The sequence below is a fragment of the Hakea prostrata genome, chromosome 5 (genome assembly GCF_041222555.1).
Source record: "Hakea prostrata isolate BN-2017 chromosome 5, UWA_Hpros_2, whole genome shotgun sequence".
Lineage (NCBI taxonomy): Eukaryota > Viridiplantae > Streptophyta > Magnoliopsida > Proteales > Proteaceae > Hakea > Hakea prostrata.
In genome coordinates this window covers 8,626,810-8,642,170 of record NC_142604.1, presented here as the reverse complement: position 1 = coordinate 8,642,170, position 15,361 = coordinate 8,626,810, and the positions used below count along the sequence as shown (strand labels likewise).

Below are 15,361 nucleotides of genomic sequence, written 5' to 3'. Positions count from 1 at the left end.
GATGGAATGATTCCAAGGCCGGATGGATCGTCTGATGTCCATTGTTCTGATGGATCGATTTCTTCTTCAACTTCTGTTTTTACTACCGATATGTGGGATAGACAGGATCAACTAATCCTCGGTTGGATCGTGTCTTCCCTGTCTGAGAGCTCTCTGCCTCATGTGGTTTCTGCTCGCACTTCCAAAGAAGCGTGGGAAACCTTAGCCAATGTTTATGCCCCTGCAACACGATCTCGCATACTTGATCTCAAGGATAAACTCTTCCACATTCAGCAAGGAAGCTCTTCAATTTTAGAATATTTGCGTGACATCCGTACAATTGCATATGCCTTGGATGCAATCAATAATCCAGTAACTGATGAGGACTTGATTCTTGCCACATTGCGAGGTTTAGGAGACCATTTTCGGGACTTTTCTAATTCAATTCGTCTTAGAGCTGATTCGTTAACCTTTGGATCTCTTTCTGGTTTGTTGTTTAATCATGAAATGCATATTCGGTCCTCTGCTTCTTTCTCTGCTTCCTCCATCATTACAGAAAATGTTGCTGAATACCGTAGATCTCGTCGAAGAGGAGGAAATTTTCGGGGGGATCGCAATGGACGACAGAATTATCGTGGTCGTTCTGATAATTTTGTGTCTTCTTCTGATAACGACAGAAATGGAGCTTTAGGACAGAATTTCAATTCAGGTTCCACTAATAATCATGGAACTACTGGTTCTACTCCTTCCTTCTTAAACGAGCCAAGCATATTGTGTCAAATCTGTGATCAGGAGGGACACTCTGCTGTAATTTGCCCTCAGAGGTTTAACCATGCCTATTAGGGTAAGATTCTTTGTTCTACTGCTGTCATTGGCTCTTCTCTCCTTGATTCTACAGTTTGGATTTTAGAATTTTTTTTTTTGGTAAAACAGTTTGAATTTTATACACTGGGTCTAATTCTCATCTTTCTACCGATCTCAGCAACTTAGCATTGTGTGAACCATAGAGTGGCACTGAAAATATTATTGTAGGTAATGGTACTAGAGTTCTGTTTGTTCCTGGACTACATTTTAATCTCTTATCCGTGTCCAGATTCTCTGATGATATTCATCTTTATTTTGTTTTTGATGGTAGCTGTTTTGTGGTTGAGGATGTTCAGATATTTCAGGTGCTGTTCCACGGCCAGAGTAATCATGGCCTTTGTAACTTCATCCGATCTATCTCTCTTCACATTGCTGCTGCCATATTTCTCATTGGCGTCATCGCTTAGGCCACCCTGCTGTTGTAAGAACAAAGCAGACATTAAAATGGGGAAATATTTTGTTTCTATAGTTTCTTCTGCTTGTGATTCGTGTAATAAATCACATAGTCATCATCTACAGTTTTTCCCTTCTGTTTCACATAGTTGTGGGCTTCTAGATCTCATTCATAGTGACCTTTGGGGCCCCTCCCCTGTACCCTCTTTTGATGGATTTTTTTGTACTATGTGATTTGTATAAGAGTTCACGAAATATTGCTGGTTATACCCTTAAAAAACACAAATCCAATATGCTGGCTGTTTTTACTCAGTTTAAGAAGTTAGTTGAAGTGTGTGTGTGTGTGTGTGTGTTTTTTTTTTATTTATTGCTTCTTTTCAATCTGATTTTTTTTTGGGGTGGGGGGGAGTATCAGATGTCGGATTCTATGCTGCATGATTCTGGAATTTCTCATCGGCATTCTTGTCCATACACAGGTTCAATATGGTATGGCTGAACGTAAACATTGCCACATCATTGAATCAAGATTGTCATTATTGTTTCAAGCTGACGTGCCTAAGATTTTTTGGACTAACTTTTCAAACGACTGTATACTTATCCAAACGATTATCCTTGGATGTTCTACATGGCATTTCCTCTCTTCAAGTACTGTTTCGTACACCACCAGAATTGTCATCATTATGAGTTTTTGGTTGTTTATGTTATCCTTGGCTCTAGCCATACTCCAAACACAAGCTTGAGCCTTGGTCTCACTTGTGTGTATTTCTTGGCTATCCTTTGGCTTCCAAATGGTATAATTGCTAATGTCCATCTACTGGCAAAACTTTTGTTTCTCGGCATGTGGTTTTTGATGAGAATATATTTCAAATACTCTAAAGCATCATGTATTAGTCAACCCTAGTATTCTGTCTACCCATCCCTCCCCCCACTGCACCTTGATATTCCCTCTATCATTGCATTCGGCTCTGATAACATTCTGGTTATCATGCAATTATTGAATTTAAACATGGAATCTGGCCCCATTTCTACCTTCCAGGTCCATGACCATCTTAGATCCAACGTATGCATATGCTTGCTTTTGATCCCTTCGAATAGGACTTGGAAGAACCATCGTAAATCGGGGGGGGGGGGTGATTGGTGCTCTGTGCAGTTATGTGACCTATATGATAGTGACTTCATCTTTGATAAATTCAAGTGCTAAGTGGAGATGGTCTCATGTTTCCTCAGGTTCTTACAGGTTTGCTTTTGCTCTGTATTCCATCACTTTTCCACTTTGATCACCTGATCATTGGACTTGTTTATGAAAATAATTTACCACTGCAGCGATCTTTTTCTGGCTTTTGGCTGTATTTCTGTCGGTAATGAGGCAACAACACTGGAAGGCAGCAAAAATTCTGTGAGGTACTAAATATTTAGAATATGTTTAGTTCAGTGCTATTTCCTAAGGCTGCATGTCACATTGACATTGTCACAGACTTGTCCTCTTTTTGCTCAAAGTCAGTGGAGTTTTGGGGCCATCTGGTGATGCAAAGTTGGTCAAATGGAAACAGAATTTGGAAAAAGCATTTGTTGCATTAACTGGGATTTGGTGGGCCGAAATCCTCCACTGGCTGTGGCAACTTTCAAACCCATATGCTTATTAACATTTCAAGCAGCAATTGAAATTTGTTTGATGCCCCCCCACCCCCCCCCCCCAAAAAAAAAAAATCTAGAAGCACTATATTGGTCCGTGAATGCAAACTCACCCCCAATCTTGCATGATGAAAATTTATTGTCCTATTTGCTGATCTTCGTCACTCGTTTCTTCTTCTGTTACAGCAGTCAGACCAAACACCTTTGAAACCGGTAAGTCACTTACCCGTCTATCTCAATCTCATAGGCGAGGATAGTGTTGGCAATCATTGGGTTGCTTCCCTAATAGTTAGGCTCATTAATTCTCATGTGTATTAGAGTGCATCACTATTTGGCCCTAGTTTGACTGGTGAGCTCAATACAATTTGGCTCTATGACCTCTGATGTTTCAAAGTTGCACTTCTTCTCTGTAAATTGAATAGACATCCACATGGCATTTGCAGTTGGTCATAAGTTCATCAACCACTTACTTATTCACCTGCATTAAAGTAGAGAGTATTGTATATCTGCAACTAGGATGTCATTGACCTTTGAAGTCCGACTTTTCCATCACCTTTTTATCTTTTTAAAAAATTATTAGAAGTAGAGCAAAAAGGTGGGTACAATACACCATAGAATACAACGGCAATAACAAGAAGGCCTACATGCCAAGCATCCTTGAGTAATCAAATTGTCAGATAAGCACTGAAAGCAAAGATTTTCTATCCAGACCATCCCTTGCTAATCGATCTTCCAAAGAGTTAGCAGACTTCATCTTCCAAAATTTTTGCAGCAAATGACAGTTGATATAATCCAATTCAGTCATGGATAACCAGATTACAACTGGGTTGAAGTTGGTTTTTGAACAGGGGTACTGGCTGTGCCAAGAGGTGAGAAGTGAGTATATATTTTTCTGGAATTCACCCCCACTTGAGCTAAACAATTTTCTATGATAGCTGGGCGAAGGTCGGATTTGAGTTGATGATGGAAGTCTTCTGGTTTGTTACAGTATAAATTTTCTTGGGAGGATGCCCATTTTCAGGTATTCCAAGTTCAGAGAGAATTCAAATGCTTATTCACGTATATGTGTATCAGTGTATGCTTTTATAGATAATTTGGTTTGTTTATGTGATTCATTTCTGTTGCCTATAACTTGTGACCCTTAATTAACCCTGGGTGTGACTTTGGGCAAAGCAAAATGATGAGCTGAAATGTTCTGAATGTTAATGTGGAAGAGCATAAAACAATGGTCTTCAAAGTTCTCTGATTGCTTTGCATGCTGGTGTCGAGATTGTCTTGATAACACAATTAGATTTTCATAATGAGAGGATGTGTCACAGGTTCTTGTGACCCTTAATTAACCCTGGGTGTGACTTTGGGCAAAGCAAAATGATGAGCTGAAATGTTCTGAATTTTAATGTGGAAGAACATAAAACAATGGTCTTCAAAGTTCTCTGATTGCTTTGCATGCTGGTGTCGAGATTGTCTTGATAACACAAGTAGATTTTCATAATGAGAGGATGTGTCACAGGTTCTTGTGACCCTTAATTAACCCTGGGTGTGACTTTGGGCAAAGCAAAATGATGAGCTGAAATGTTCTGAATTTTAATGTGGAAGAACATAAAACAATGGTCTTCAAAGTTCTCTGATTGCTTTGCATGCTGGTGTCGAGATTGTCTTGATAACACAAGTAGATTTTCATAATGAGAGGATGTGTCACAGGTTCTTGTGACCCTTAATTAACCCTGGGTGTGACTTTGGGCAAAGCAAAATGATGAGCTGAAATGTTCTGAATTTTAATGTGGAAGAACATAAAACAATGGTCTTCAAAGTTCTCTGATTGCTTTGCATGCTGGTGTCGAGGTTGTCTTGATAACACAATTAGATTTTCATAATGAGAGGATGTGTCACAGGTTCTTGTGACCCTTAATTAACCCTGGGTGTGACTTTGGGCAAAGCAAAATGATGAGCTGAAATGTTCTGAATTTTAATGTGGAATTACATAAAACAATGGTCTTCAAAGTTCTCTGATTGCTTTGCATGCACACAATTAGATTTTCATGAATAGAGGATGTGTCAGGTTCTTGTGACCAGATAGATGGCACCAATACAGTCTTATCCGCATCTGGGACTTTTAACACCTTTGTTTTTTCCTATCCTAACTTGGAATGTCAGATGACTGCAGGGGTGATGTGCAACAGAATTATCATTCCTATATTCCACTATGCAAAATTGATAATTTATTATTCTTATATGATTTTCAAAAAAGGTTATTTTGTGATGGTAAAGTAAAATGCTGAGTCTGGATCCAAATTTTATTTGGATGCACGCTTTCTAATTGACTCTAATTTGTGGTTGCTCTGGTATGGAGAATGCCCAATTTCAGGTCTTTTGAGAAAAATTTCAAATGCTTTTTATCATTTGTATTTGCTTTCACGAATAGTTTGCTTGTGAGAAGGACCTCAGCACAGTGGTAAATTTGCTCCATTACAACCTATTGGTCACACTCTCAAGTGGAGAAACACCCTCTCCGCAAAGCAGGGCAAGGGTAAAGCTACATACATTATGACCTTTACTCATAACCTTGCTGTGGCAGGATCATTGTGCAATGGTACATGTGTAATGCATCAGACAGACTTCTCCAATGGGAGGTCACATACAATTCAGAACATGGATCTCTACTACTGAAGACTAAGGTGTCAGTTTACCAAGTTATAAACACAAGGATTTAATATTAACAGTTTTTGGTATTGAGTCTTGGCATAATGATTGTTTGTGGGATTGCAACCTGTTAGTTGCAGGTTTGAAACTTGGAAACTGCCTCTCTAGTGAAGCAGGGGTGTAAACCTGTGTACATTTTCCCCTCTTGGACCCTGGCAGCAGCAAGAGCGACGTGCAATGGTGATGGCATGGAGCTCTGGGGGACGAGGAGCTTGCCACAATGTGGCCCCCTCCAAGGCTACCACATACGTTAGAATTAATCTCCTTTGGTTGTGATTCACAGGTGCGAGTCTCTTTTAGGCTGTTAAATTGTGTTGCTGACTCTCATTTAAACCATATAGGGATCTTTTAGCACTGGTAGCATAAACACTGCAGAGGATGCCTTCCCAAACTGATGATGCTCCTATTCCAACCATGAGAAGGTGTGTTTAATTTCTACGGGAAAAAGAAAGAGCTGTTTTTAATGTTGGCCATAGTGCTACAAATGAGACCAAGTTCCATTGGCACATTCAACCTGTATTATGTTATGCAGAAGGCCAGTTTAATTCTAGAAAAGGATGGAATTCTTTGCCTATTTTCTTTTATCATTTCTAGGAGAGAGTGAGGAATTGGGTTAGAATTTTTAAGGGAAAATTGGCACAAGCATTGTTTCTTCTGTGGAGGACACTGGAGAGCATGTTGTGGAAATAGAGACTTCTCAAGGAATCAAAACCTGGAACTAACTCTTTTTTTTGGGTTTTTTACATGGTGTTTAGGGTTATGAGGGTGAAACTAGTGATTACTCACTATTATGTTTACATAGTTTTCACTTGAAACATTACGAGTTATCTAAAGTTATTTTTTCCTTTTTCTTGTTAAGTGGGGTAAAATGGCATAATGCTCGTATCCCCATTAATTCGTTTAACATTTAAAATATAAATTACCTAATGTCCTTTAATACTTTACCTTACCCAATCCTTAGGTGTCTCTTTTAACCCGTTGTCTACTTAAAACATTGCCGTAAACTGCCTAACTTGCTGGAAACATTTCTCTGGCGCCATTTTTGAAGTTCCATTAGACTCAGTGATTCCAACCAGTAAACTTTGCAATGTACTCGAATGGTACTGATTCCGTGAAGGAAGCATGATAGCCTATGAATACCCTGCACAACCACTATTCAACACTAAGAGAAATAAAAATATCTTGCAAAAGGTGTTCACTGAGAAAATTATGGCAACCCATTAAGCACCAAGAAGATCCATTGTTTGAAAAAAAAAAATTGGAAGGTGTTCGCTTTATTATTATTATTATTTTTTTTTTGATAATACACTTTATTATTCTAAATGATGGAATGTTAACGTTCAGATCCTCTACACTCTGGTGCATGGTGTGCTGGATTTTTTTCTCAGCCCACCTGACAAACGTAGACCTGAGGTGGCCTTTGTCAGATGGGTTGTAAAACGAGAAAGTTGGTTGCACCATGCACATTGGTAAAGGAAATCCAAATTCAGAATTTTCACTTTAAATGCGTAGCTAATAAGAAAACTAAAGTATATATTTAATTGAGATCTTTTACATGCATGAAGGACTATACTTCTCTCCCATCTCTTTATCAAATATTTAAGTGGGTCTCACCTTTGGTCCTTAGATCTAGAGGATAAGCAAGTTCAACGATGGAGGGAGAGATCTCGTACCATTCAAATTTTATTGGGTGCTTAAGAAGGTGAAATAACTTGTGACCTACACTGCGTTTGGAAGTCAAGGAAAAGATAAAGTTCTTACTCTGAAAGAATTTTAGACATTGAAATGAAAAGAAAGAATACAAATTGGTGATTTTCGCAATAGAAAAATCTTGATATTTAGTTGAACTGGAAATAACAAGAAATTGAGTTTTGTTTTCAAGATGCCCATTGAGTGAGAGAACAATTTAGTTATTAATATGTACAAGAGTATTTTAGTCACTTGACTAACAAATTTAATAGTTAAACCTTTGGGAATAATTTGAAATTATGTAAAAACTAAAATATGAATACTATAGAATTTTATCCACTTAAGTCAAAAATTATGACTTAGTAAGGTGGGAACACCAAAAAAATTTCTGAAAAATTAGATTTTTCAAACTTCAAGTCAAACAGTCAAAAGGTACGAAGGTAAGCTAGTTTGACTTTTCAATAGAAAATAAAAGTGTAATGATGATATATATGTATAGGTTTTTTGTTTTTCTTCTTCTTAATCTTAGAATGTAATGATGATTTGGGAGCTAGATTGAAGGCCACTTTGCTTGTAGTGAAGGGATTTCCATTGCTGAAGAAAAAGCTTTCTACTTTTTTTTTCTTCTTAAATTTTATTTTGAATATGCTTTTTTCCTTGCATTTTTCTACTTTCATTCTAGAGGAATACTCTAAAATCTTAAAGTTTAAAATTAGTAAGTGAAAAAATGGAGGGAGCGTTGGATTGGCACACCATCATTTGGATTGCAAATGGACAAAACAAAGCATATATAGAAGGAAATTAGGGATTATTGCTGGATGTTTTGAATATGAATTTTTTTAACCTGATTTATGTATAAAATCGGTTTAAAAAAATTGATGTTTTACAATCAATTACATTATTTCTTAACTAATTAAATGCCAATTTTTTGTGGGTAAAAAATTACAAATCCTGATGATTTATGCATTAAGATGAGGAGAGAAGTTTTCCTTCCGTTACGTAATTGAGATTCACTGAACTTGCATAGTTTGTACGTTTTACAAACTATGTTAAATTATAGTGTAAAATCAAAGTAACCTCGTGAAACACTCTTGGCCTCTTGCTTCCTTTTCTTCAATGAACAATTGGTGTTTTCTCATATTATCATGACTGAAGAAAAACTGCAATTGAAGTCTTCTTATTTACAATGACTAAAGGAGAACTTAGTCCCAAGAAAACAGACAAGGAAAAATAAAGTTTGGCTTTTCATTTTGGAGATTGAATGATTTTCTTAGCCATGGGAGAAGATCAATAACCATCTTTGGTTCACCCAAACCCTCCTAGTCCCCACTCATGCTGTCCTTCACCAGTGATGAACAAAGTCACCATGACTGAAGGAAAACTCTTCATTTTCCATCATGACAAAGAGAGAAGTTTGGCAAGGTATCAATTTTTTCCCCAAAACTATTTACTAACACAGCTCACAAAACTCGGATTACTGTAATACCCCTATAAAATGTTGAATATGTCTCCCTATTTTTATGATTTCTCATAACCCTCTTACTTCAAGAGTCCGGAACGCTTGTCGACCATGAATACAGGAGGCCAAAGGTACCACTAAGGGTCCCAATCCTCTTAAATCTTTTTCATTTATGGGCTCCACCTGATTTAGTTATTAAAAAATCTAAGGAGAGCACAGTGCTCCGTCGCAAGAGATGATTCGAACTCTTACTCCAAGACATGAACCTCCCTGCCTATGTTGCTAAACTTCTCCTAGATAAAAAGTAGCACAGTAATTTGTAGCTAGCTCGATTGTGAACTGTGATGAGTTTTCTAGTCTCTCTTCAATTATGACAATAACACTTAGAGTTCAGAAAATATGAAGTAAGCCCCTGTGAAAGTGAGAGGGTTGGATCCTAGAGTATTCCTTTAATTAAGAAGCAAAGAAAGGAATATATAGACATGGTGGTAATCCCAAGTAAAAAACTGAAATCAGTGGATAATCATGGCCAATGAGCTTCTTTAGGCGAGGCCTGGAATTGAATCCCTTCACCCATCCCCTCTCCATTGTTTCCAGTAAATGGTATTCAATTACAAAAACCCAAAGCAAAGGAGAAAAAACTATTCTTTTTTCAGGCCATATATGGATTAAGCTCATGGAGTTAGTTTTCTTAATCAAGTGCACTGTACACAAGAGTTAGATTTCTGATAAGTAAATGAAAAACATGAATGTTAACCAAAGAATACATGTTAATAGAGAAGGTTGGAGGAATGAGATAACAAGACATTTTAATGGGTTACAGAAAGCATACAAATTAAATGCTTTCAGAATGCTAAAATATGTTGCAGGATGAAATCTGTATCCACCAGTCTTTCCCCTTACTTAAAAGAGCTTTCTTAATTAATTTGAAGGAGGAAAAAAAAAGGGAAGAAGTTATTTCCTATGACAGCCCACTTATTTGCAAGGGCTGGAGCTGATTAAAATCAATATATTAAAACCAAAGAAAGTAGTGTTTATTCTCCAGAGAAACAATATAGTCAAGTTTGCAATACAAGATTTTTCTTCTGAATGTCAAAACTGGCAGATAGATATGGAAATTTATGAATAAAATTTGCAAGAATCATGGCATATAATATGGAAGACCAAACCCAGTTGTCAACTTTATATTCTTACATATTTAACCCCCCATTACAATCACAGAGAGAGAGAGAGAGAGTTCAGGTTATAATAAATATGCTTTAAATCAAATTACCTGAGAGGAGTAGAGTTCAGATTGTCTCGATAGTCGAGCTCGAGCGTCTTGACACAAATATAATGCACATAAATTGCTTTCGTTTCAGAACTGATAGGATTAGAACTCCAAGTTTCAATGGAAGCAGGCAAAAGCAGATTCAAACCTCTAATATTAAAGGCATAAAGCTGCAACAGAACTCTTCCAACTGTAAAAATCGAATCAAATTCCTGTTGTTGGCAGTGCTCACTAATAAAGGCTGCTTTATTAATTCATTCACCATTTTATTCATATAACATGTTGGAGGAATCTCCCCCTTCAGTACTACAGCTACCATACCATCATCTTTATCTCTTCTTCTATGTTAAACAAAATCCAAAAAACCCCAGAGAGAGGAAAACCCAACTCCTCCTCTTATCATGTATATCTAAACAAAGCTCAGAGAATGAAACATAAGAACGTTTTTTTGAATAAAAATGGAGAACACTCAACAAGACCTACTTTTCTTTTCTACTTTTACTTCCTTTTTCAGCTTGATGCATTCTCAGAAGCTAATCACACATACACACAACAAAACAAAAAAGCAAAAGCATAAAAGATACCACACCCATATGATATACCATAAACCCCAGACAAAGAAAAAGTTACAGTAACAAGTAACAACATTAGTTTGTAAAGGAAGAAGGAAGAAATTAAGAAACAGTTTTTCAAGGGAATGCACCATGAGTAGTTGGCAGATCAGACCATGAGAATGCAGGACTCCAGTAACCCAATTCCCCTCCAGTAACAGGAGCTGAAGGCTCTAAGATGGAAGAAGTTGAAGTGGAAGCCACATTGGTGAGGCTTGGTGTCTGAGAATGATCAGTGTAGTAATTTGCAGATGATCTTAGCCTTTGATAAAGCTCCTGAATTCCAGAGTTTTGAACCTCACCGAGTAACAAACCATGCTGCTGCTGTTGTTGCATCTGTTGATGTTGATGCTGATGTTGTTGTGGTTGGTGATGTTGATTGTTTCTCCAGAAAGAGCTGCAGAGACCGATTGGAATCTGGGTCAGAGGATCTAAGCTCAGTGTTCTAGCATTTAATGCACCTGTGGATCCCAAAGACGCCCCTTCATCTTTCACAGTAACGGAGCTATACATCGAATTAGGGTTAGGGTTAGCATTCTGAGAGGCTCTCAGTAAGGCCAACAGTTGTGAATTCTGTGGAGAAGCCCAGAGGATCGGATTCGAGTTGGGTTCGTGATCGAAAGAACTACCCAGGTTCGCCGTTATGATTTCAGAGGCTGTTTTCACTTTACAGCTGCTAGATTTTCCGGCTGAGTTTGACATGTTAGTGTTCTTGTTTTTCCGGCAGCCACCGCCGATGGGTACATTCCGGAGAGCACCACCTTTGGTCCAATACCTACGGCAGGTCTTGCAGAAGTGACGAGGCTGAGTGAGGTTGTAATTATTGTAGTAACAGAATTTGGTGTTGGAAGAATCACATCTTGGGCATCTCAGACTTTGTTGATCTGAAGACTGTGAAGTTGCTGATGATGACGAAGTAGCAGCAGTGGTTGCTGCAGCAGCAGTGGCTACTGTATTTGCAGAAGAAGAAGGAGATGGAGAAGGAGAAGGTGAAGGTGAAGGTGAGCCTTCCAAAATTCCACCTATGGAGATTTTCCTCTCTGCTCCAACAAGTGCTGCACTTCCTCCCAAGAGTTCTTGAATCATCTTACTCTTCTTTGTAAAATCTACAACAATCAGAACAAGAAAAGCAAAGATTGTAAGACTTTTGAGTTGTGACCTGAGGCTGGAGGCTTACAGAAAGGGGGAAAGAAAGAAAGTTTTGTTGTTGTGCATGTAGTTTATATGGCATGAAAGAAATCTACTCTTCCTTGCCTTTGGGAGTGGAGTTTGGTATTTGAAACTTTGGAAGGATTCTTTTGGCTAAATTTTTTCTTGGGTGGAAAAGAATTGAAGGATTTGAAGCTTGGAGGTTTAATATAGAGATATGGAAGAAGAGAGAAACCACTTTTCTGTCCCTAAAAGTGGTTTTGAAGTGTTTTGGCTGTAAGTGGTTTTGAAGTAGAAACTTGACTGCTGTGCAAGTCATATAACAAACCCAGTATTCCTGTTTCCCAATCTACCCTCTTGGGTACACTTTCTCTCTCTTATATATGTTAAAAAATGAAGAGCCAGGGTGTGTTTGGTTGAGCTGAATCAGTTTTATTGTGAAATAGGCAGAATTTTTTTGAAATATGGGTATTGATCCATTTGAATTCAATTTACTCAAGCTTCCTTTTATTGGTTTGAAAATTGGCTTTGGGTTCCATCCTATCCCCCAAAACCCTAGTGTGAATCCAAATCAATAAGGATTTGGTTCAGTTCTTCTTAGATTTTTTTTTCTAAATTATTGGTCTAGCCTACATTTGACCATCCTAGTAGGGATTCACATATAGCCAATTTAAGCTAGAGGGTGAGAGAGACAGAGAGAGAGAATGCAACAGAAGAAAATACATTCCCATGATTTCAAATGACAGCACTTGGAAATTCTAGGTTTTAACAAATTAGTCATTAAAAACACTTCTTTCCCATTATTGGGTAAAATACATAGGAACAAAACAATCTTTTTTAGATATATATACTAAGTATCATTTTCTCTTTTTATTCTTTCAAAGGAGGATAAGGGGCTCTTTAGGCATTTTGAGAAAGGGCCAGGCCAAGGGTGTTTTTGTCAATGTGCTCCAAATCTTGGGTTTTAGGTTTAATATTAAAGATGATTATCTCAGTGCTGCACTGCTGCTGCATCTAATCCAAAGACGATTTGGTTAAGAATTTTATAGAATTTCTAGGCTAGAACTTAGTAGTGGGTGGGGGAGAGATGAGGTAGTCAGAGAAATTATTTATAAAAATAATTAAAAATTGAAATATGTTTTTGTTTGTAAAAAAGGTAAATTTATGTTTAGGGTTTTGGTCCTTTGGGTGAAAAGGGTTATTCAAACACAATGATTACCAGTTCAAAGAGAAGAGCTTATCACGTGGAAATACGTGTAAAGTTGATATCCAAAATAGTAAAAGCACAAAGCGAAACTTATGGCTTGAATTTAGCCCTTCATGTACATCATAAGCAAAGATTACAATTATATGATTGCTTCCTCGTGTGGTGGTGGTTTTTGGTACAATTAATTGTGTCCTTCAATCCTAAAAGCTTAATTAATCACACGTGTGTTGTGTTATTCATTCATAGCTCATGATGATATTTTCCACGGGCTTATGGTCAATTTGTTAATTTTATTTCAATTGCCAAAATTTTGGCCGAAATTTTAGTGATTAGAGTGATTCATGCATCAATCTTCTTGCATATGGTCATGTTGTTCATCATAAATGACTTAAGTTATAAAATAATGTTGCATGTGTTACACGTTCAATTATAGCGTGTCATCGATGATAAAACAACCTTTAAAACAACAATAATAACAATGAACATTCTAGAGTGACTAAGTTGTAAAGAACGTTGCATAGATTGACATACATCTTGATTTTGACTCTTCTTATCTGTAAATCACGTAGCTTCTAGGAAGATCGTTTTATCTTGAATTTATATGAATGCTCCTTCATGTAAAAATGGTAATATGATTCAAATCAATATTTCTAATTAAAGAATTATGAGCAAAAGTAAAATAACCAAAGGCAGAGCTTCTCCAAGTCGGGGGCATGGCTCCCTATAGTATTTTTAAATTCCTTCCCTCCCCACTTGATTTTTTTGAAAAGTATACAAAGAAACCCCTGAAATGCCAATACTTGATCCCCTCCTAATTCGTCTGGAGATTTTGTGTTATCACCATTCGGCCTTCTTAATGTTAGATTTTGGTTTCGTCCTTAACAATGATATAAAGGAATACTGTGAGAAAAGGTAATCAGTCTTGGTCTTATAGTACCGTTAGGAAGAGTTGAATCCATGATCTCTTCAATAAGAACACGTTAGCCATTGTCAAATGAACAACCTTACGATCAAAAACCTCTCTGTCAAACAAACCCAGCAAATAAACATTAAGAGAAATAAAACAAAAAGAAGTTTTTTTCCCTTCCTTAAACTACTGAAGCTAGAAGCCTAGGGTAGACATTCCTCTATGAGACCACCAGCAAGGACGACATGTAGTGTGTTGTACAGCTTTTTTTTTTTTGGTTCAAGGGTTGGACATGGTAATCACAAACAACTTCACTCAGAAATTTGAAGTCTAATTAAAGAACGACCATTCAAAACAAGGTACGGGTAAATGAACAGTGTTTGAAAGGAAGGGTCAAGGACTCAAGGGTAGTCAAGAGTAGTCCATGAAGAGATGATAAATGGGTCCACATGTCGTTCCTACATTAAGCCACTTGTCTATCACTATCACTCACTTCTCTCTAGAGAGAGAGGGAGATGGAGAGAAGGAATAGGAAAGAAGAGTATAGCTACGTAAGGAAAACGAAGATGGAGATAGCTTGAACGATAGATGTTGTGTTTGATCAGAAATAGAGTGGGTAGAGAATCTCTATTTTGAAAGTTTTCATTTTCTCCGTCTTACTGTCTTATCCGTTTTTGGCCCTAGAAGAAGAAGACGACGAGGACGACGACTACAGTCTACAGTACTGGAGGGAACAGGGAAGCCTGGGACCGCGCGTGCCGTCCGGAACGAGAGACACGTTCAGACCTTTTTTTTTCTTCTCAACGATCCGACACGATATTTAACTTTATTCGTTACTGACCCGACATCCGATAACGACTGGAGAGAGATTTATCCAGTCCATGCTACGGACTCTCTTTGTCGTTCTCCTCTAGTCCCCTCTTTCTCTCTCTGTGTAAGTATTCCTCAGAGGGGGCGAAGCGAAGGTTAGTCCCTCGATTCACGGTTCAGATGGATCAGACCAGAAAGAACGGACCAGACCGCTCCTTTGGTCAGTCGCTTTCAGCCGCTTTCTCTTCCACCGCTTCCGTTTAACATTTATTTCTTAAAGATAAGATTCGTTCCCGCCCATCAAAGTGAAAGCAATGTCACTATTAACTGTGACAGTAACATCTTCGATCTTAAGATTCTTAACTACACATGACATGCATGTATGATGTATCTCATGCATCTCCAATCTCCATCTCCCCATGCCCATGGCTTGACATTACATGACATTGATATTGACATAACCCCATAACCTCTCATGCTTGTGTCTGGGTGCATGGATGTAAATGTAATAGCTTCGTACATCTCACATTCTCCTCTGGGCCCTCATCCATGCCCATGTCCCCTCTTTCGCGGCATTCCAGCTTTTCTAGGGTTTCCCACTTCTTTTTCCACCCTTTCAGAGTCTCCAACTGCGATGGGGGTTATGGTACGATTTCTTTTTCACTTCTCACTTCTCACAACCAAGTAAAAC

The 15,361-nt window shown here is 37.8% G+C and overlaps 1 protein-coding gene and 5 non-coding genes across 6 annotated transcripts; 5 read left to right on the top strand and 1 right to left on the bottom strand.

Moving 5' to 3' along the window:
* The first annotated feature begins 4,039 nt into the window (after positions 1–4,039).
* On the top strand, positions 4,040–4,119 carry LOC149014897 (small nucleolar RNA R160). The gene has a single exon (XR_016173814.1). It is a non-coding gene; the product is annotated as a small nucleolar RNA R160 (small nucleolar RNA).
* Positions 4,120–4,230: 111 nt separating this feature from the next.
* Positions 4,231–4,310, top strand: LOC149014896 (small nucleolar RNA R160). The gene has a single exon (XR_016173813.1). It is a non-coding gene; the product is annotated as a small nucleolar RNA R160 (small nucleolar RNA).
* Positions 4,311–4,421: 111 nt separating this feature from the next.
* On the top strand, positions 4,422–4,501 carry LOC149014895 (small nucleolar RNA R160). Its single transcript, XR_016173812.1, has one exon. It is a non-coding gene; the product is annotated as a small nucleolar RNA R160 (small nucleolar RNA).
* A 111-nt stretch (positions 4,502–4,612) lies between these two features.
* On the top strand, positions 4,613–4,692 carry LOC149014894 (small nucleolar RNA R160). Its single transcript, XR_016173811.1, has one exon. It is a non-coding gene; the product is annotated as a small nucleolar RNA R160 (small nucleolar RNA).
* A 111-nt stretch (positions 4,693–4,803) lies between these two features.
* Positions 4,804–4,883, top strand: LOC149014893 (small nucleolar RNA R160). The gene has a single exon (XR_016173810.1). It is a non-coding gene; the product is annotated as a small nucleolar RNA R160 (small nucleolar RNA).
* Positions 4,884–9,398: 4,515 nt separating this feature from the next.
* On the bottom strand, positions 9,399–12,045 carry LOC149014892 (uncharacterized). Its single transcript, XM_089155711.1, has one exon. The coding sequence runs from the start codon at positions 11,681–11,683 to the stop codon at positions 10,676–10,678; it is 1,008 nt and encodes a 335-aa protein (XP_089011837.1). The 5' UTR covers positions 11,684–12,045; the 3' UTR covers positions 9,399–10,675.
* Between the last annotated feature and the right edge of the window lie 3,316 nt (positions 12,046–15,361).

Bases quoted from the DNA above. Each gene is read 5' to 3' on its own strand.
- LOC149014892 (XM_089155711.1), bottom strand. From the start codon at position 11,683: ATGATTCAAGAACTCTTGGGAGGAAGTGCAGCACTTGTTGGAGCAGAG.